Source organism: Vicugna pacos, chromosome 20, assembly GCF_048564905.1.
Source record: "Vicugna pacos chromosome 20, VicPac4, whole genome shotgun sequence".
Classification (NCBI taxonomy): Eukaryota; Metazoa; Chordata; class Mammalia; order Artiodactyla; family Camelidae; genus Vicugna; species Vicugna pacos.
This window is the reverse complement of record NC_133006.1, coordinates 21,218,733-21,241,231: the sequence shown is the minus strand read 5'-3', so window position 1 is coordinate 21,241,231 and position 22,499 is coordinate 21,218,733. Positions and strand designations below refer to the sequence as shown.

The following is a 22,499-nucleotide window of genomic DNA, read 5'->3' as shown; positions in this document are numbered from 1 at the left end:
TCCCAAGTATTTCTATAAAGAATTTGAGGTTTTTTTTTAATCCTTTCAGAAATCTTTATTAAGAATACATTATAAAGAGTTTCATCTTCTTGCTTGATGTGGGCTTTGTAGCACTATTCTCTTCATGTGGCAGGGTCCTGTAATCCACACTAAGATGTGAATGACTGGCCTTCTCTGAAGCCCCCATAAGCTAAATTAATCTACTTGGTGGAATTTAAGGAAGGTTTGGATGAGACATTTTTAGATAGGGGATAACTCCCAGCCTGCCATACCCAGGTGTAGTGTATGACTCTGTGAAGGGGCAAGGAACACAAAGAGTTCCTGTGACTTTGACTCTTCCAGCTGGATTTGGGAAGAATGGGGAAGGGAGAACTAGGTATTATAGAAAGGGCTGTAAGATTCTCTGGAGTTGTTCTGTCCAATATGGCAGCCACTAGCCACATATGACTATTGGACACTTGAAATATTGGCTGATTCAAATTGAGATGGGATGTAAGTGTAATATATACATGGGACTTCACAAGTATAGTACAAAAAAAGAGTGTGAAATATCTTGGTAATTATTTTCATATTGATTACATGTGGAAATGATATATTTTGGGTATATTGTGTTTAAACAATGTTTAGTATTAAAATTAATTTCACATAAAATTTTTTTTCATGTAATTACTAGAAAATTTAAAATTACATATGTGGCTCACATGTTCCTTTTGGATAGTGTTGCTCTGGAACTCTCTGTCCAACATGGTAGACAATAGCCACATGTAGCTATTTAAATTAAAATTAAGTAGAATAAAAAATTCAGTTCCTTATTTGCATCAGCCACATTTCAAGTTCTCATTATAGTCTGTGGACCATAGAAGATGTCCATCATCACAGAAAGTTCTTTTGGACAGTGCAGACTCCTTGAAGGCTACATCTACCTGCTTTTTCACTACGGGACACTATAGCCTGGATGTTGGGGCCCCTGACTAACATGCTCATCTTTCCCTTGTTATTGGAGGTGAAATTATTTGGAAGTTGGGTTGTTGGGGACAGTTTGGCTTGAAATGGAGCAACACTGTCTCTTAAAATCAAAGTGGAGCAGCTGATACTTCAGGCTTCTGGGGCAGAGCCTGGTGATTGATAGGGAAAAGAGTTTCTTCTGCCTCTTTTTAACTGTTTCTCTCAGGATAAGGGCTGTGAGCCAAAACTGTCTTTATCTCTCATAAGGCTATGTTGTTCTCTTTCCACCAGGTCACTGGAGAATTTTAATTAGTCATTTATATACACTGTTTACTATTTATGTCTCATATATTATTATGTGTTTATAATTAAATATGTTGGTAATTAGTAATTGTATTTGATTTCAGTTCTAGACCTTATTTTAATATGCTCAGTCTGTGTAGTTTATTCTTTTAGTTCCAAATAAATCCAATAGAGGGAGCATGACTGTGAAATCTTCTCCCTCCTGTAGCCTAGGGCATGCATTTTCAACTGGGATGATATCACCCCACAGTAGGTAAAATTTCACTCTTTTCTATTAAACAGCTTTATTGAGATATAATTCACATAGCAGACAATTCACCCATTTAGAATATACAACTCATTGTTTTTAAGTATTTTCATAGGGTTGTGTGATCATCACTACAATCTGATTTTAGAACATTTTTGTCATTCCCTAAAAGAAACTTTGTACCCATTAGCTGCCACTTCCCATTTCACAGCCCTAAGCAACCACTGATCTTTCTGTCTTGATGCTTGCTTATTCTGGACAGTGAAAATATTCTTTGGTGAAGGGTGGGGGTGAAAAAAAATCTTAGGTATAACAGTACTTAGCCCTACCTAACAAAATTTTATTCCTTAGTATTTAATTTCTTTCACTGAGTTTTCTTGGGTATCACATGAGCAGCATTTATATTGAGTTCATGAAAGGTACACAAAATATATGGAAGATTAGGGCTATAAACTAAGGCAAATAGATGGCTGTGATTGATTGGAGGACTTCCAATCAATTGCTTGATCTCAAAGTCAAATGGCGAGATGTGGTCTGCACATGCCTAGTGTCTGCCATAGACGATCCAGTCAGTGTTGTTTATATTTAATCCTCAGTACTTTTGTGATTTGAGCTTTGAAAATTAAATAAAAATAGTTTCTATTTTATTATTTAATGCTGCAAATTATTCAACAAGTCAGTAGTTAAGTGCCGAAAAGAAAAAATATTGACACTATCTGAATGAATGTCTAGCAGGTAGTTAAGATAAAAGTTACTTTCTCATATCAAACAAAAGTTAAAAGTTAAAAATAATTTTAAGAAATTAATTAAAATTTTCAGTTGTTTTACTTTTGCTGGAAAATAATTTTGAGTAATTAAAATTTAATTATATTGCTATTATATATTTATATAAATTGCTGATTTGTATATGTGATTCAATACATTATAATTTATATAAGAAATAAATTACATTAAAAGTTTCTCAGCAAATATAGTTACAAAGTTAAGTTAAATATTAATAGCTTTAATTTTAAAATTTAACATTTAACTTAAAAGAATTATTTAGTCTTTCTTAACCTTTCATTGAATAAAAGGAATAAGCTTTATTCGTATTCTTTTTATGTATAAAGCACAGGCAGACGTATAATACATAAGATATACAATTTATCTGGGGTATGACAATTTCATGGAGAAGAGGCAATTAGGAAAAAAAAATCTAAACAGGCTCCTAAGAGGTGGTAATTATGAAAAAAAGGTTGAGAAACAGGAACACTGGTGTAGGTGTATTGCTTGGTAGGATGGTGATTAGTCCAGAACTTGGGGTGGTGAAATCTAGATTGGATGGAAACGACAGGCCGCCTGGCTATAGTCGTACCAGCTTACAGCTAGAGAATTCCATGATGTTTCCCCCCACCCCGGAAACAGGATGGAAGGGATACGATGGAAGTGCAGAACAGGGTGGTTCAGACAATACTCGTGTAGAAGAAATCTTTACAGTTCTAGAGTCTAGTTGGAAAGATAAGATAGAAACTTGGAAAGTTCATTCATTTAGGAAGAACTGAATGTAAATTCAACATAAATAATAGAATATTTCATTCACTGCAAAAAATTTCAATTTACCTACATTATTCTGTATGTTTATAATGTCCTTGTTAGTGCAGTGTTCTTAGTGTTCCATGGTTCTTTGTATTTTCAGTATGTAATCCTGTCTTACATCACAGCTTTAGCTTTAGCCAGCACATGAAAGGAAACAATATGGGTCATGTTTTTTGGGGAGTTTGGCTAATGCTTCTCCAGGGGTTGTGCTGCAGGACAGCAATACTAGTATTGCTAGGTTTGGGGAGACCAAATGAATCAAGGTTGTACAGTGTGTCTGTAGGAGACCAAGGATTGAAATTCCTGAATCCTGAGTTTTGCAGTTACTTTTGTCTTTCTGGAAATCTAGCAGCCATTTACAGAGACAATGGAATACACCTTTTTTCTTTGGATCTTTTAGAGCATATCCATTGACTGTTGCAACTCAGCGAGCCTTGCAAATCACCTGACATCATGGCCTTTCAGCTGCACTTGTGTATCAGCCAGGCCTTGGGGCTGACCCTCAGGAGGACTTTAAGTGCTTCAAGTGGTGCTTGGGCCTCTTTGTTTCTTCTGCTGCTGTTCACCTTTATTTTTCTTTTATAGGTGTCTCTACAAACAGACTTACGGGTGGTGCAATGCAACTTACCTTCCGCAAGATGGCATTTGACTATTACCCCTTCCACTGGGCAGGTAGGAGAATTCTGAATGGGGGCAGTTTTCACGTGACCTAGATTTTGAGGGCAGATTCCTGAGTTCATCCCTGGCTGCCCAGTAGAAGGGTGCCAGGGACTGCAGCGTGTTCTCAGAGAGGTGCTGGGAATAGTCCTTTTCAAGAGGATATCTTCTAGAAACCTGCAGGGTCCACTATCAATGATTCTTTATCATCGATGAGAAGAGGTAGGAGAGAGGCAGTGCCTGAGATGTTGCTTTTGATTCTCTGCTCTGCTCCTTACTTCTGCTAGTTTTACAGCCTCCTTAGTAGTTCCTAGTCAAAGATGGCAGCAGTCAGCAGCTGGTCTGTAGGAAGCCTCAGGGAAAAAATCACATATGGAATTCAGAAGAACTTGAGTGCTCTCACCAGATAATTTTACTTATCCCAGAGAATTCTGGATTGCAGATGAAGGATCAGATTCTGAACTATGGAGAACTATACCAATGGAAAAGAAAAATTGTAACATTGGATCATGATCTTGGACTAAAGTCTTTTTGCTTCTTTATTGCATAGGCGATAGCTGCAAACATTGGGTACGTCACTGTGAGGCCATGGAGACCCGAGGCCAGTGGGCTGAGAAGCTGGTGATGGAATTTCAGAGTAAAGTGGAAAAGTGGCATGAGGAGACAGGTCTGAAACCACCCTGGCACCTGGGGGTAGATTCTCCCTTCCGGAGGAAAGCAGGTGGGTTATGAGTAGCTGGAGGACTCCCACTGCTTAGCCTCTTGACATTTACCTTGAATGTCCAGTGATGATAAAGCACTGGACTGGCTAATTATTCCAATTTTATTCCATGGAAAGACGTCCATGACCTTTTTCTTTACAGAGTCCTCTTTGTCTCCAGGGATAGCTGCAATATTGAAGAGAGGTTGTTATCACCTCTATTCAGTAGGCTGTTGCCTTGGCCTTGGGGAGAATACAATTTTGAGTTCCATCCGGGAGCTAGCCAGTGTTAAGCTCTCTTTCCTGCATATAGCATGAATGATCTTAGGGTTTTTCCTTTCCGAATTCTATTAATAATGAGACTTGAATGTATCTGATTCTCTTTCTCAACTTCTTATTTTTATTCAGATTCTCTCTCTAGTCCACAAAAGAACCCTCTTGAGAGAAGCCCCTCTCAGAGTCGACAGGCTGTCTTTCGGCCTCCAGCATGGAATCGCTTACGTTCTAGCTGCTTGGTAATACGAGTGGATGACTTGGACATCCACCAGGTAAGCAGCCCAGGACACAGGGAAATAGGGTTGGAAAGGGGTAAGCAGTTCATTTGGAAGGCAACAAATGTGATCAAGGTTGTGGAATTAGGGGGCTGTTTCCCTCCTTTCCAGGTGGATTTGACACTTTGGTCTGTTTCTTTCTGAGCATGACTGCTGATGTCAGGGCTTGGGACTTTCCTCTGAATACCCCACTACAAACCTTTCACTGAAAAGATGGACTTGTAGAAAGTATTAGGTGTGAGTATGCCTAGAATATGTGTGAAAACCACTCTGCTTCCTGTGACAGACTTTGGAAGAATCATAAAGGGTTTATCCTCCTACCTCAGAGGAAATCGGGGAAATTCTATTCTGGATGACGTACAGATGCTAACAGCAACTTGTGATTGCACAGGTTTCTACAGCTGGACAGCCAAGTAAGAAGCCATCTACACTCCTTTCCTGCAGTCGGAAACTTCACAACCTCCCCACTCAGGTCTCTGCCATTCATATTGAGTTCACAGAGTATTATTTCCCAGATAATCAGGAGCTTCCAGGTAAGCATCTGACAAGTCTTACTGGTCATTTCTTACTGACTAGTGCATGCTTTTCACATTTGTCAGCCTTTGGGTCTCTGCTTATATTCTCGTTTGTTTTTAGGAGTTTTAGGTGTTTGGGTTAATTTAGCACACCTTTGTTGAAAACTCTGCCCTGTTTAAACATGTACCTTTGCTCTCTTGATAATAAAATGAATATTAACTGGTGAGTAAGAGTGGGGCTGCTACTTCGTACATGGTGATTCTGTTTTTCTCTGCTTTCCAGTTCCCTGTCCCAATCTCTACATTCAGTTAAATGGTCTGACATTTACTATGCATCCCGTCAGCTTGCTCTGGGGAAACTTCTTCTGCCTGGATTTATACCGCAGCTTGGAGCAGTTCAAAGCTATCTACAAGTTGGAGGATTCAAGCCAGAAAGATGAACACTTGGATATTCGACTGGATGCCTTCTGGTTGAAGGTAGGGAGAGAGCAGGAATTTTGTTCCCTGTTGACATCCACAGCTGCATTTCTGCCATGGCTGTAATCCAGGGCTCTGCTCTGTCCATTTGATGGAAGTAAGGAAAGTGATTTTACAGCCCAGGTGGTCTTTCAGGGGTGTACTAATGGTGGATTGCAGAGGAAACTCAGATGGCCATTCTGAATTGGGTTTCATTTCATTTTCTCTTTGAAGGTGAGCTTCCCGCTGGAGAAGAGAGAACAGGCTGGGTTGCATCGTCCCCAGGCCCTTGTCTTCTCTGTATCAGGCATGACTGCCACCAATACACGTCATGCCCCATATTGTAGCTGTCCAGACCTCCAAAGTCTCTTCCGGGGTTTTGCTGCTGCTGAGTTCTTTCATTCCAGTTATGTTCAGTTCCCCAAGGTTCCAGGTGGCTTTAGCCTTCTGCACATGCTTTTTTTGCATCATGCCTTCCAGGTGGATTCCCGCCCTCCTCAGTCTAGTACCCTCCCTCCCCAGAGACTTAAGGCATCCCAGGATCTCTGGTCCATCTACTTCACCCAGATCTCCTTGGACTTTGAGGGAACAGAGAACTTCAAAGGCCATACCTTGAATTTCGTGGCCCCCTTCCCCTTGTCCATTTGGGCCTGCCTACCCCTCCGCTGGCAGCAAGCCCAGGCACGAAAGCTCCTTCTGGCCACAGAAGGGAGGCTGAAACCATCGGCCAGCTTTGGCAGTCCTGTCCGTTCTGAGGCCCTTGCCCCTGACACAGTATCCCATCAGAGGTCAAAGACTGAGCATGATTTGAAAAGCCTGTCAGGCCTTACAGAAGTCATGGAAATTCTGAAAGAAGGCAGCGGTGCTGTGGACACCAAAGGGTCTCTGGCAGAGCTGGAGGATGCCGCAGATGTGCACGTGCTGGTACACTCCCCTGCACATGTCCGCGTGAGGCTTGACCACTACCAGTACTTGGCTCTCCTCCGCCTGAAGGAGGTGCTGCAGGGTCTTCAGGAGCAGCTGACTAAGGATACAGAGGCCATGACTGGGTCTCCCCTCCAGGACCAGACAGCTTGCATTGGGGTTCTCTTCCCTAGCGCTGAGGTGGCTCTGCTCATGCATCCTGCCCCTGGGGCTGTTGAAGTGGACTCTGAGGGTTCAAATACTACCAGTCTCATAGATTCAGAGCTGTCCCCTTCAGAGGATAGGGAGCTCAAGTCTGATGCCTCCTCAGAACAGGGCCCAGCAAGCCCTGAGAAGGTTCTAGAGGATAGTGGCATTGACAATCTGGATGCATCCCAGGATAGACCACTGCCTCTCCATAGCAATGGAGAAGTACAGTACTCAGATTCTCTTGCACAGCTGGAGGCTGGGAAGAGCCACGAGGCAGTCGATTCCTTACAGGCAAAGAGACTGAGCAGAGCCCAAGCATCTAGCTCACCAGCTGCACTGAAGCCCCCATGTGGCAAGGATACTACTGTGAATGGACAGGGCGAGCTCATCCCCTTGAAGAACATTGAGGGAGAACTGTCAAGTGCTATTCACATGACCAAGGATGCCACCAAGGAGGCTCTACATGCCACCATGGACCTCACCAAGGAAGCTGTGTCCCTGACTAAGGATGCCTTCAGTCTGGGCAGAGACCGAATGACCTCCACCATGCACAAGATGTTGTCTCTTCCCCCAGCCAAGTGAGTGGTTCTCTGCCTCCTTCACTCACCTCATCTCTTTCTCCTAGTTCTGGCCATTGGGCTCAAGGCCTTCCGCTGTGTGTACTTTTAAATTGGGAAGCACCGTGTAGTCCAGGAGCATGTATAAAATGGCCTATTTATTGTGGCAAAGCCTTTAGTTTTCAGAGCTGCCCATAGGGCAGTGGAGGAACTTTCAGGCTACTTAGAGGATATAGGTATACCAATCAGAGAGACTTTATTTTCAGGACTATATCTAATTCTATGATAAGGGAAGAACCAGAAATTGCAATAAAATAACACAAAACTCCATGGATTTTCACATGCCTCCATGTAGCTTAGCCTGTTCTTGGGCAGTTTTCAGGGTAGCCCTGATTGCTTCTTAACATCAAGTTGTCTCCTCTTTCACTGATTCACTACTATTGATACAGATATGCTATATCAGGATAATAACACCTAGCATCTGTGTGATATTTTATTCTTTTCAGTGGGTTCTCATGTAATATTTTGTTTGATTTGATCCCCGCAGAAGGGATACAGATATTTGTACACCCACTTTATAGCTGAGGAAACTGAGGCTTCAGAGAGGGTGAGCCCATGGATCCTGTATCTTGTAAATGGAAAAGGTGGGGCTTTGTACTTGCTCTTTCTGGTATACTTTGTCAATATCTGTCAGACTAATAGAGGAGGAAGAATTTCATCCATTCATTCAACAAATACTTTTTGAGTCCTTACTGTGTGCCAGGCTCTGTGTTAGGCACTGGAGGTACAGTAGGGAGTAAACAGAAAACACCGAAATTCAAAAGTCAAAGTGGAAAGGTAAGGATTTTTTGATGAATTTCCTATGGCTTTAGGAAAGATAATAAAGACTTAGCTGGGACACTTTGTGTTTTGGGGACTAGGGTTTGAAGATCAGTGGCTTTAAGAGCTTTTGTCTAAGTGAGCTGTCTTAAGTGGGTCTCTAAGCAATGCCTGTAGTTGTGTTAGTACCTGCTAGGCATATATAGCTTAGGAGGAAGGGAAAGGAAAACTTAAAGGGCTAAATGATAAAAGTAATACTAGGCAATGTTTATTGAGTGCTTTCTGTATGTCAGGCACTGTCCTAAATATTACAGTATTAATCCACTGGATTCTTGTAAGAACCCTATAAGGCAGGAACTAATATCACTCCCCATTTTACAGTTGAGTAAACTGAGGCTCAGAGAGGTAAGAAACTTGCTCAAGATCACACAACTTGTAAGTGATGGGGTGAGGACTGATAGCCTAGACTCCCGATCACCAAATGTGCTGCCCTTTCTAAATGGAGAAGAGTAAGGGAGATGGGAAAAGAGGAGAGGTAGAAAGGAGAAAAGAAAGGTGTGTGGTACAAACTCTTTTTTAAACACTGGCATTGACTTCCTACTGCCCGCCCCTGGTGGCCTTTTCTTGGTCCTCCCTCTCCAGGAATCCTCTGCGGCAGTTCACCTTGCTGGTCGGTTTAGTCTGAGCATTGGTAACCCTGCCCAGTTACTCACACTTCTCAGAAGTACTCTGCTTTTTCCTTGACTGCTCTCCTTCCTTTTATCCCATAAATATAATTGTTCCACAGGGCTAGGCTGTCCATATTCTGATCACTCTTACCATAATCTTTATTTTTTAAATTATGAAAATGATTTGTGTTTATTTTGTTAACAATGAGGAAAATAAAAGAATAAAGAAGAAAACATAAAAGTCACTTGAAACGACGTTATCCTGAGATAGCCACTATTTACATTTGGATCTGTTTTCATCCAAATTTTATACATATATTTATGTATCCATGTGAATGCTTATATGTGTATACACATAAAATATACAGGTATTGTTTTATAATAAGATTATATTATTTCTATATAATATAGAAAATTTCGAATTTTACTTTATGTTTTATTGTAAATAGTTTTCTATTCTTAGGTATTTGAATATATAATTACATTCTTGCAAGTGGATGTGCTATAATTTATCAATCTAATCCACTATTGGGGGTTATTTAGTCTGCTTCCACTTTTTTCTCAGGTAGAACCAATGCTGTGTTAATTGTCTTTATTTTTGTGAACATTACTCTTTATGCATATCTAAGCCTTTAGAAGAAAAACTCAGAAGTGGAATTATTGGGTTAAACACTACAAACATTTGTAAGGTTCTTGATGCATTTGCCAAACTTTCAGAAAATTTATATTACTCTGCATTTTTTAATTCAGTTGACCCTTGAACAATGTGGGAGTTAAGGGCACTGAATCTGCACAGTTGAAAATCTGCATATAACTTATAATTGGCCTTACCTATAAGAGCCTCCTTTATGTATATGGTTTCAGTGCATCCATGGATTCAACCAACTGCAGATTGTGTAGTACTATATATTTACTACTGAAAAAATCTGCATGTAAGTGAACCTGTGCAGTTCAAAATCCTGTTGTTCAAGGGTCAACTGTACTTTCTCTCTAGGTTATTTTTTTCCACCTCCTTACTTCTGCTATAGTCCTTATTTTCAGTCCTGACTTCCCTGTCCTCCTCTGCTCTTCCTTTAAAACTATCTACTGCCCAGAGCTCCACATGGATCTCCCAGGGTGCCTCAGACCTCACATACATAAAACTCAATTCCTTATCCCTCCCCAGATCAGTTCTTTGGTTTTTTTTGTTTTTTTGTTTTAGTTTTTTGGTGGCATCATTCTCTTGCTTTTTCAGACTCTACATTTTAGCTCTGCCTTTTCTAGGCATTTGTTAGGTTCTGATCATACTTTCAAACTTAGGCATACTTCAGAATTGCCTGGAGGGCTTGTTAAAATTGCTCACAGATTGCTGAGCCCTACCCCCAGAGTTCCCCATCAAGTAGGTCTAAGATGGAGCCTGAGAATTTGCGTTTCTAACAGGTTCCCTGTTAGATGCTGATGCTCCTATATGAGGATGACACTTTGAGAGCACAGCTCTAGAGAGTCTCATCAGTTTTTCCTGTCTGTTCCCACATGTGGACTATTTTAATAAACTATTATTAACTGATCCCTCATTGGACATCTTTCCCTCTCTGGCTTATCTGAAAAAGCCAGGTCAGACTTCCTAAAACACAGGTATGATCTTGTTATTACCCTACTCTAAAAACCTCAGTCTTTTTCTTTGTACTTCCTGAATTGAGTTTGAACTTCTTAGTGTGGCATAATCAATTATTGTGATATATCCATATGGCACTTGCAGTTTTTTTTAAATAGGCTTTATTTTTTAGAGCAGTTTTAACTTCACAGTAGTATTGAGTAGAAGATACAGAGATTTCCCATATACCCCTACACTTTACAGTTTTCAGAGCACTTTTATATCTAATCTTTTGTCCAGAGTTTTCTGTAATTTGGCTGCAACCCTTGTGGTAAAAGCACTTGGCAAGAAGTAAGGAGACTTGGGTTTTTCTTAGTTTCATATTTAACTGTGACTGTGTCAGTTTCTTCATCTGTAAAATGGGAGGATTGGCTTGAAAGGTCCTTAAAGGTTTCTTTAAAGAAAATTTTCTAACTTTATAGTCTGTTACTCTCCCTCAGCAAAACCTACCATCCATCTAGGCTGAGCTGCTTACTAGTCTCCAAAGGTACTTTTTATTTTCCAGCTCCATGCCTTTGCTCATGCTGTTTTCCCCCATTAAAAGCCCTCTTCCCTATCTCTTTCACAGTCCTTCAAGGACTACCTCAAGTGTTATCTCTTTCCACAAAGTCTTTTTTTTTTTAGGTGTTAGGGATTGAACTCGGGACCTTGTGCATGCTGAGCATGTGCTCTGCCACTGAGCTCTACCTACCCCCTCCCGTAAGGTCATTCTTAATCCCCTTCTCTGCATCCTTTCCCCTCTTGGGTATTGTCTAGCCTTTGGCTTGTACCCTTGCCTCTCTTTTATGGTTTGTGTGACCTAATTCCCATATAAAGTCGTCTATGTTTAAGTCTCCTCTCTCCTGATAGAATATAAATTCTTTGAGGATAGGGGATGTCTTATTCATCACTTTATTCACCCCCACCCTGACCCTGTGCCTCGTATGGTGCCTTGTATGCAGGTTATTCAGTAAGTACTTGAGGAATGAACGTAGGTGGCTTCAGTGCTATTCATTAGCACCAGGGCTTTATGTAGTTGGTCTCATCTGCATATGAGATGACCCTAAATAACTTTTGACACTTAGTGTTGATATGAGAGAGAGGCTTATCCACTTTGAAATGCTAGAATAATGAGGCAGGTGAAAAATGGAGACCTCTTACAGCAAGTAATAATTGACATCAAAGTTTAACGTATACAATAACCATCTGGGCTGAAAAGGTTGTGTATTACAAGGGAATGGAACAACATGGCTCCTAAGGCTCATTTGTGGTTTTTGTTTTTTAAACAGAGAGCCGGTGGCCAAGATAGAGGAGGGGGTGGCAGCCCCAGTAAGTGGAGGTGCTGCCCGACTCCGATTTTTCTCCATGAAGAGGACGGTATCTCAGCAGTCATTTGACGGTGTCTCATTGGATAACAGTGGCCCTGAAGACCAGATGTCAGTGGACAGTGATGGCAGTGAGAGCTTTGTGATGCTGTTGGAGTCTGGTAGGTGGAAGCAGAGCCAGGCAGAGTTGCAGAGTCTGGAGAAGGTTCTTCCTGCCTCCCTGTATTCAGACTGGCAGAATGTGAAAGGAGCTGAGATTTGATAAAATAGACATTTTCTTAATCAAAACTAAAAGAAGATAGAAATTTTAGTGGATTTGTGGCTCTGACTTTATCCTCACATCTTCTAGGTTATTGTTTAGAATTTGATCTTTATCACAGAACAAGACTCAGATCAGAAAAGAGAGCACTAGTCTTACAGTCACATAGCTACGACAGTAGGACTGATTTTGTGGCTGTTGTCAGTGCTGTATGTGTTTGTTGTCTGTTTTTGCCTAATTATGTATTTTATTGTTGGAAAATAACTGTGAGCTTTTTGTCTATGATAAAACAAGTAACTTTTAGGAATTAGATTAATCACCACTGGTAGTTACACTGGTTCTTTCAGCTTATTGAAATGAAAACTTTTCAAATTGTCTCTTAAGAGTATCTAAATGAAAGTAAAATAAAAAGAGAATGTAGTTTCTTAAGCTGGATGGTATATACCTATGTTTGTTTTGTTATTATTATTAACTTCTTATGGAAACGTGCAAATATTTAAAAGTAGACAGAACCAAATAAGAAACTCTCATGTACCCATTACGTAGCTTCAGATATTAAGAACTTATGACCATTCTTGTTTCATATATTCTTCTACCCACTTCCCTTCCTCCCATACTATTTTGAAGCAAATCCCAAACATATAATTTTATCTGTAAGTATTTTTATTATACATCTCTAGAAAATGGATTTTTTAAATATTAAAAATATTTTAAAGTTATGGTAAAATACACATAACACAAAATTTACCACCTTGACCATTTTAACTATAATTTAGTGGCATTTAGTACTTTCAGATCATTGTGCAATCATCATCACTTTCCAACTCCAGAACTCTTTTCATCTTGCAAAACTGAAACTCTATACCCATTAAACAATAATTCCTCATTCTTTCTTCCACTAGCCCCTGGCAACCATCATTCTACTTTCTGTCTCTATGAATTTGACCACTTAGGTCTCTCATGTAAATGGAATTATACAGTATATGTCCTTTTGTGTCTGGCTTGTTTCGTTTAGCATAATGTCCTCAAGGTTCATTTATGTTGTAGCATGTGTCAGAATTTCCTTCCTTTTTAAGGCTAAATATTTATTGTATGTTTATACCACATTTTGTTTAACCATTCATCTGTCCATGGACACTTGGGTTGCTTCAATTTACAGACTTTTTTTATGTGACTAAATACCACTATCACATTTTAAAAAATTAACAATAATTCCCTAAATTCATAAACTATCTAGTAGTCTTCAAATTTCTAGTTGTCTCATAAGTGTCATAAATGTTTTGTTTTGCTCTTACAATTGTCACTGTTTTTAGAGATTGGATTTGAATAGAATTTTTTGACTTCCAAACTCTTTTGTTATCTTTCTTATGCAGAGTCTGGTCCAGAATCTCTTCCATCAGGATCTCTTCCAAATGCTTTAGACAATGCTGGTGTTCAAGGGAGCCCTGTTGTGGATAGTTATGGCCAGGGATCACCAGAGGCCAACAGTTCAGTCTCACCCAGTGGGGAAGACCTCAGTCTTCACCTGGTCAGCTGCTCTTCTTTCTTCTGTGCAGAGGGTAGGCCCTAGGCTGGAAGCTTGGGACTCAACTAAGGGAATCTACCTTTACAGGTCTCAGTTCTGGTTCTGAAGGTGAACAAAGTATCTTTGGGGATTGAAGTACGTGGCGAGGATGTGACTGTGGCCCTGCAAGGAGAGGAGCTGGCCCTCCAGCAGCTGGGTACCGTGGGACTCTGGCAGTTCCTGCATGGACAGTGCCCGGGTGAGGATGGTGGCCCTTCCAGGAGAGCAGGTGGGATTTTTCTGGGGTAGCCATAGCTTAACTTGTTCCTGTCACTGTGCTTCAAGGGCAGCTACCCTAGTGCCAAGTCCTTGGCCCTTCTCTCCAGCAGCCATTAAGGAGATGAAGAACTCCAATGAAACCTTCTTCCCAGAGCTCTTTCTGGGGCTTTGTACTCAGTAGGCGAGATGAAGAACTCCAATGAAACCTTCTTCCCAGAGCTCTTTCTGGGGCTTTGTACTCAGTAGGCTTTTCTCCATCCTCACTTCCCAGGTGCTTTTAAGCTTACACATGAGGACAGTGTCCAGTTCTTTGAGGCTGTTAACGTCAGGTTATACCTAATCAGGGAACTTCTGATTCAGTCCTTTGATGTGAGTTATCATTTATACTTTAAAAGATGACAGGAAAAACCTGGGCTTATGCTATATGCTTTGTTTTAAAAAATTATTTTTTAAAATATTGAATAGATAGTAAAAAATAATTATAAAATATATGTAAAGTATATAAAATAATAACAATACAATGAGCCCACATACTCATTACCTACTTTAATAAATAAAATAGTGCCATTAACTTTGAAGTCCCTGGGAGCCCCTCTCCTGAACCTTCCTCTTGCCTCTCTCCTTTTATAGGGAATCACTATCCTGAATTTTGTATTTATCATTCTCTTGCTTTACAATTCTTCCACATGTGTTTGTATCAATGCATTATTTAGCTTTGCAGGTTTTCAGGTTTTTCTAAATGGAATTATAGTTTGTATTCTTTCGTGATTTGCTTCTTTCAAGTCCCATGATATTCTTCAGATTCTTCTAGGTTGTTGAGTTAACTATCATTCATTCATTTTCACTACTGTCTAATATTCTATTATAGAAATATACCACTTTTCGCTTTTTAAAAAACTGCCTTAATGAAGTATAATTTGCAGCTATGAAATTCACTTATTGTAAGTATGCAATTTGATAAATTTTAGTAATAAGCTTTATAGAGTTCTGTGACCATCACCATCACCCCCAAAATATCCCTGTACCCATTACTCTATTTATTTCTTTGGTCTATTCTGAACAGACATTTGGGTTGTTTCCAGGTTTTTTCCTATTTCAATAGGGCTGTCTTGAAATACCCATCCTTGTACATGTCTCCTGATGTGTATGTTGGAGAATTTCTCCAGGTTTATATTCCTGAGGCTAAGATTTCTAGGTCCTTAGGGTAGATATAGCTTTAATCTTACTAGATAATGCCAATTTGCTTTCCAGAATGGTGGTACCAATTTGCAGTTATATAGGTATGTAAGTTGTTTCATATCCTTGGCTACACCTGAGATCGTTCTTTAGGGAGTTTTGAGGAAATCAACATAGATCCTGCTTGGCTTTGTCAGAGAGAGATGAGAAGACCAAGACTTGGAAAAAGAAAGAGATGTTCAAATTTAGCAGAGTTGAGGATCCTCTGTTTTAAGAGCTTTCCCCTGACCATAGCCCAGTACCTCTGATTCATAGCAAGACCAGCTTTTTATTGGTCCTTGGACTGCCACGAGAGGCATTATAGCAAAGGAGCCAAACCTATGGTCTTTGCAGTTGGGCTGCCTGTGTGCAGATCCTGTCCTTGCTACTTAGAAGTTGTGTAACTTGGGCAAGTTATTCTCTGTGCCTTAGTTCTGCCTTAGAAGATGGGAATGCTAATATTTCTGGCATAGGGTCATTATGAATATTAAAGATATATAAAGGGCTTAGAATAGTCACTGGCAGGTAATTAATTAATATCTTTTCCTTCTGTCTTTCTTCTTAAAGGTACAAGCTTTCAGGAATCCTCAACTTTGAGGACTGACTGCATCAGGCCAGCTGTGGGCCTTCGCTTTGAGGTGGGGCCTGGTGCAGCTGTTCATTCCCCACTGGCCATACAGAATGGCTTCCTACATATCTTGCTTCAAAGCTGTGACCTTGAGCTGCTCACTTCGGTGCTCAATGGCCTGGGGCCCTTCTTGGAGGATGAGGTGATCCCGGTGGTAGTTCCCATGCAGATTGAGCTTCTGAACTCCAGGATCACTCTCAAGGTGAGAGGGACTATTGGATTTTACCCTAGACTTTGTCAGGCAAGGAATTTTGGCAGTGACAGCTGTTAACCTCTTCTCTTGTCACTGTAAAATATGGTGAGGATCAAATGAGGAAATGCATATTTGCATTCTTTGTCAATGTTATAGTAGCACATAAATGAGTATTGCTGGCAACATATCCTGGGTTCAGGTGAGGATAACTTATCTCTATCCCTAACCTTTGGCATGCAGCATGACTGCAAGCCCATCAGGTTATCTGATCCTCAGTTTCACCATCTCTAGAATGGGAGAGACTCAGGAACGCCTCTCACACCTTGAAAGAATGTATGGGTAAACAATGATATAAAAATGCTTCAAGCTCAATGGTAGAAGCATGGCTTGTTCCCTAAGTTGCTCTGAGCTGGCTAGGGGCATCATATGGTTTCCCTTTTTCCTGCAGGATGATATCCCTCCCATCTATCCGACGTCTCCAGGCCCTATCCCCATCACTCTGGCCATGGAGCATGTTGTGCTGAAGCGGAGTGATGATGGTGTGTTCCACTTAGGCGGTGAGTTGGCTTGCCAGTGTCCTGGCTTCTCTGCCTTTTTTCTCCTGTAAGGGAACAGGTGACAACTAGGAATTGTCTGCATGTTGCCAGCAGTTTGTCATTTAGAACCTTTCCCTTTTTTTCCAGCTGCTGCTCAGGACAGACCATCAGCTGAAAGACTTAAAAGTGAGAAGAGGCAGCCCCCCAAAGAACAGGTGTTTCTGGTGCCCACAGGGGAGGCTTTTGGTCCGCAGGTGAGGACCTAACTGAATGGTATCTTTCCCATAAACCTTTAGGGGCTATACTCACAGAAGCTGGTAAAACCTAGAGGGCTGAAAAGGTTGCTTGTGCTGCGTGCAGCTGGGTGTTCTGGGCTCCCGTCACCTAGCAGCAGCTTGTAGAAGTGCTGAACAGGGGATGTAAGTCAGGAGCTAGAGGTGAATGCTTGCTGATCGTATCTTCCACCTGTTGCTGCGTAACTGATGAACTCTGAAGAGGGTATTAGGCTCTTAGAAAAGATCTAGTTGGGTTCTCTTGATTGACCAACCTTGTGGATTTTTCTGCTTGAATTGTTCCTCCTTGTTCCCTTACTAGATGTTTTTGCAACTTGTGTTACTTTATTCATTAATTGTGAATTTTATTGTTTGTCAGGTGAAAGAACTGCCTACCCTACAAAAGGAACTTATAGAAGCTAAAGAAGCATTGGCTCATGCCAACCAGGATAAAGAAAAACTTCTTCAGGAGATTAGGAAATATAACCCCCTCTTTGAGCTCTGACAGCAGTGGCTCAGCCATCTGTGCCAAGGAGAGAGGAGGAGATCACCAGCAATTGTATCACCTGTGACAGGCACCATCCAGTGTTAAACAAGTCAGCTAAGGATGCTCAACTCACTCCTTGCAGGGTCCTTTCTACTAGCTGTTCTGACTTGGATGGAAGACAGGGCAAAGCACGACCATGTTCCAGGAGATTGGGGGCAGCTTTGTGCGTGGCTCAAGCATCATGTCTTGCCTGTATAAAGCCTTTCGGCCCTCTGCACACTAGGTGGAATCTTCTCGACAATGTAGGGCCATTTCATCTCCTGGATTCATGGCAGAGACATCTGCTTCCTCCACAACCTGTGTGAACAAGGCAAAGTACCCATCTCAGTCACCCACAGAGCCACCAAAGATTCTACGTCCCAGAGCTTCCTGAGGCGGATCTGAAAAGTCCTAGGCCTGAGCTTCAGCCACAGAAGTAGAGTGGAACAGAAAATAGCCAGCAAGGCGGGAGTCAGGAGAGGCACAGGAATAAGTGAGACATGGATTCTGCCTATTTTGGAAAGGAAACCAAACTCATGTCATCTTGGCTGATACTACAATCAGGTTTTTCACGGTTAAGTTTCCTTTCTGTGATCCTTTCATTATTGTGATGCTGCGGTAGGAAGTAAACAACAATTGTGGCTCACTGGTATCACCTTTCCCTTCTGTAATGCAATTTGTTTGAAATTTAAATCAAGGAAAAGATGTTTACTCTGAGCTAGGTTGAAGGCATGATGTGGTAGGGATCACTAGTGGAGCTTGCTTCTGAGCCCCTGTTGCCTGCTGAGTCCTGTGTCTTCCACAGCTGCACCTCACAGGTCATTTCCTCTCCCAGGGTCCCTGGCACCTCTGCATCGTCTGCACTATGACTTTCTACCAGCACTCTTGTTAGCACTCTGTGGTTTGGGAGCTGAAAATGTGTTTTAAACTGTGACATAAACATCTTAGCCTGTTGCCTCTCACACCCCTCTATCACTGTGGCTTTTAAAAATCATGTTATTTTGACTTAAGTAAAAAAAGAAAAAAAAGGAAAAAACCCCTTCAACCTGACTAGGTTTTGCCTCTGCCTGATAAAAGAGCTATTTCCCCCTCTCTATTTTCTACCTGATCCTTCCGCATCACTCTATCTTCGTCCATACTGCTCGGTGATATACTTCAAGGTGTGTTGATTGGACAGAAGTTCATCAGCTGACTCACCTTGAATTGGCAAGATGCTAAAATAGTGATTTAGTAGTGTCACTAAAGTCTTAATCACACATGACCTATTGAAGGAAAGATAAAATGGTTTCCTTTATAGGAAATCATGCCTGACTTGTATATTCTAGTTTTTGAGAATAAGAAGAAACATGCATCCAAGAGGGAATAAGATCTAATTTGCTCAGACTTTTGAAGAATTTTTGTCATGGTTCATCACTAAGGCAATTTAAAATTACCAATTACTATGAGATTATGGGTGTATCTATCATGCTTAGGAAACAACTTAGAGACTTAAGAGTAAACATCTTTCTAGAGAGATTGTTAACAGTGTAACAATCAGATGGGTTGATGTTTGGTTTAACCTTATTTAAGATTTTTATAAATAACCTGAAAGTATTACAATGCAATCAAATGTCACTACTTCTAGGCAGTGAAAGATAAATCAGAAAAGATTAAAAAAAAAGAAAAAAGGAAAATCACAGAAGATGCACGAACCAGGCTGTGAATACTCAGGAAAGTGACAGGTGAGGTTTGATGTAGGTAAGTGTGAAGTAATGCACTTAGTGGAAGATTCAGCAACCAATGAGGCAGTGAGTTCTGTTAGAACTCAGGAAAGAAACTTAAGCACTGCTGAGAAGGAGGAGGAGTCAGTGTGCTGCTGTGGCCAAATGCCCACCTGCATGATCAGGAAGGTCACATAGAGCCAACACAGAAAACAGCACCTCACACAAGACCATGATAATGTCTTAAATTATCTGTGCATTTCTGGTACCCTTACTTACGAAATACAGGTGAAGGGAGGAAAGGTCCAGAGAACAGCAAAAATTATCAGGGAGTGAAGGTACTTCCGCATGAGGACACATCTCTAAAATGTTGGCTCCAGTTCTGGAAAGACGAAAGCTGAGGGTTGTGTTAGGTCAAATATTCAGTCAAGAGTGAGATATGTTCTTCAGGTCCCAAAATACTGGCTCTAGGGTTCTACCTCATAGGCTTAGGTAAAAGAAAGCACTTCTCTTGGCAAATCAGAAACTTCTGGAGCTCATTGTTCAAGGAGTAGTGTTGGCAGAAACTTTATGAGTGCAGGTTTAAGAGGAATCCTTGTATATATGGCTTCCAAAAAGAATTACAGAAAACGAGGGCTATTTGGTGATATACAAGGGAGAGGGTAACTGCATCCCTCCACAGACCCCCCTTTAGGTTTCTTCAAAGGCAGAATGATGAAGAAAAAAGGATCACTGGTTCATCTCAAGTATGGCATTTCTAATGTTCTTAGAGGGGGAGGAGGGAGATCTGTATCTAGAAAATAAAATTATTCAACCTTAGGTCCACCTGAATTAGTCTAAAATCACATTCTGATTCTCTCCCCTTCCTCTCTGACCCACCATTACCCCTCCGTGCAGAGAAAATGTCTAATAGGCATTGCTTGGTATTCCTTCACCTTAAGCTTATGCTTGGTGAGAGGCAACAGAAACAAATCTGGCAAGCACTGAGGCTAACCCCTTTAATGACCAGAGCTCAGTCAGGTTTCTGGGCAATCTGGAGCTTTTGTCCACATGACAAATGGAGCCCTTGAATCTGAATTCCCTTATGTGACAGATTTGGCCATTGTGTCTGGAAGTCCTCCCTCAGGAAATGTGGTAGAGGTCATTGTCCCGTGGAATTTTAGTAAAAATCATCTTGTATAACTTCATACTCCAATTCATTGGGGGAAGGCAGGCTTTTTCATAATGAAGAAATATGACCTTATTGGTATTCCTCAGGATAAATGTAAAGGAGAAAGATGGAAAGAACAAATAGTGTCAGCTCCTTTGAACTGCTTACGATTTCTGCCTTGGAGCTCTAAGACTCTGAACAAGAAAAAACAATACCTCAAGAAAATGTCTGGAGTGATAGCACCACTATTCCTCAAAAGACTTCAGCCACCGCACATCACCATTTCAGCTGTGAAGCATGGACAACTACGTATCATCTGTGATTGTCTAGATTTCCTGTTTACATGGAGGTACTGGAGACATGCTTTAGTGCATATGAACTGATTTAAATCTCTTAGCTGAGTTGCAGAGGTGGCTATCCATCTCAAATTGTGTTTTCAATTCACTGGAATAATTCACCTAGTTTCTTGGACTTTAGACAGGAGTGGATGGCTCTCATGATGGCTGCTTTTTGCTATATATTTAATATGACCCTCATTTTGCCATGGGGCTCAACCTTTATGTACACCTTTTCATGGTGGTTCCTGCGTATGGAATATACAATGGATAAACCACCCTTCAGGTACCCGTAACTTAATGCTTCCATTTAACCCATTTAGTTCCTCCTTAGGCAAGTTTAGGGGGTAGTGGAAAGATGATAGTTTGAACATAGTCATTTGGGAAATTTCCATTCCAAATCTTTAAACTAAGGTTTTTTTTTGTTAATTTAACACTTGCCTAAACTTCTAAAATCAGTTATAGTAATATCACAAAACTATGGAAACAACATTGCTGCACAAGCTGGTAGGATGACATCTCCTTATCTGAGACTACAAAAGCTGTGTCATTGCCTTCTGATTTACCATAGTCATTATGAAGTGTTTTGAGATTCTGGTGTGATGTACTGTCCTTTCCAGGATGATGGATCTTTCCATACCTTCTGCTAGAATAGGAATATTCCCATTCACCTCTGGGTAGGTGTAGATAGTAGCTGTTGTTGAATGAGGATTATTTTCTCCATCTCTTACAGCAGATGCCAGGGGGAACACTCTTGGATAACCCTAAACTGTGAGGCTTTGCTAAGTGGCTGGACTTGTGATGTGAACTTCTCTCCATGTTATTTGTAAATTTCAGCCTTATCCAGTATCTCAGATTGCAGTAGGTGTAGTTCCTATATCCAGTCGAAAAAGCTTCCTCTTAGATCTGAGAATTTTTTTTTCTTTAGTTTACTAGTTTTTGGTCAAGATTTAGCTTGAGTCTTAGGCAGCGTTTCTTTGTGGAATGCCCCACTGAAGTGTCTTCTCCATTGGCTATGTACATACACGTTTAAAGCCATGCATTTTAATATAAGATACTAAAAGCCAGATTTATCCAACTTTGTGTGTCCAAGCTGTTTCCCCCACTCAGGGTGCTAAACAGAATTGGAATCTTTACTAAGACATGCTCAGGAAAGCTTCAAAAGAGAACAGCTTCAAAATCCCTCTCCCTATGACACTGAATGATAGAGAGGAAAGAATTCTTGGGATTGCCAGTTAAATACAGTAGCCTTATTACTGCTAATCACTGTCAATAAAAGGTCACTCCATTCCCCTCTATTTGAGGAAAACAATGAGAATGTATCTGATGAACTGGAATACTGGTCAGTATTGGGAAATTTTAATGTTGCAATATCTAATCAAACCTTGAGTGTACTGGTTCTGTGAACCACCTGAAAAAAGCAAATTAAACTTATTAAGCAGTATTGGCTCTGTTATATCTGTTTATAGGGATCTGAAACATACCTGAAACAAAACATTTTACATTGTTTTTAAGTACTCTTTTATAAGAAAATTTTTTTTATTGAAGTATAGTTAGTTTACAATATTGTGTCAATTTCTAACATACAGCATGTTTCGATCATGCATGTATACACATATATTCATTTTCATATTCTTTTTCATTCTAGGTCACTATAAGATACTGAATACAGTTCGCTGTGCTACATAGTATAAACCTGTTTATCTGTTTTATATATGGTAGTTAGTATCTGCACATCTCCAACTCCCAATTTATCCCTTCCCACCCTGGTAACCATAAGTTTGTTTTCTATGTCTGTTTCTGTTTTGTAAATAAGTTTATTTGTCTCTTCTTTAGATTCCACATATAAGTGGTATCAT

At 40.5% G+C, this 22,499-nt stretch overlaps 1 protein-coding gene across 9 annotated transcripts in view; it reads left to right on the top strand.

The window, feature by feature from the left end:
• BLTP3A (bridge-like lipid transfer protein family member 3A) overlaps nucleotides 1-22,084 on the top strand; it is a 55,573-nt gene extending 33,489 nt beyond the window's left edge. For 5 of the 9 annotated variants that reach the window (XM_015237521.3, XM_015237520.3, XM_072945215.1 and 2 more), the window contains 13 exons: nucleotides 3,656-3,742; nucleotides 4,278-4,448; nucleotides 4,836-4,975; nucleotides 5,370-5,511; nucleotides 5,777-5,970; nucleotides 6,184-7,640; nucleotides 12,008-12,204; nucleotides 13,676-13,830; nucleotides 13,915-14,095; nucleotides 15,868-16,130; nucleotides 16,570-16,678; nucleotides 16,805-16,911; nucleotides 17,309-22,084. In XM_015237521.3, the coding sequence (XP_015093007.1) occupies nucleotides 3,656-3,742; nucleotides 4,278-4,448; nucleotides 4,836-4,975; nucleotides 5,370-5,511; nucleotides 5,777-5,970; nucleotides 6,184-7,640; nucleotides 12,008-12,204; nucleotides 13,676-13,830; nucleotides 13,915-14,095; nucleotides 15,868-16,130; nucleotides 16,570-16,678; nucleotides 16,805-16,911; nucleotides 17,309-17,434 (3,329 nt within the window). In that variant the 3' untranslated portion in view covers nucleotides 17,435-22,084. The remainder of the gene's footprint in view (nucleotides 1-3,655; nucleotides 3,743-4,277; nucleotides 4,449-4,835; nucleotides 4,976-5,369; nucleotides 5,512-5,776; nucleotides 5,971-6,183; nucleotides 7,641-12,007; nucleotides 12,205-13,675; nucleotides 13,831-13,914; nucleotides 14,096-15,867; nucleotides 16,131-16,569; nucleotides 16,679-16,804; nucleotides 16,912-17,308) is intronic. The other 4 variants (XM_072945211.1, XM_072945210.1, XM_015237522.3 and 1 more) reach the window with 3 other exon arrangements.
• Nucleotides 22,085-22,499: the final 415 nt, after the last annotated feature.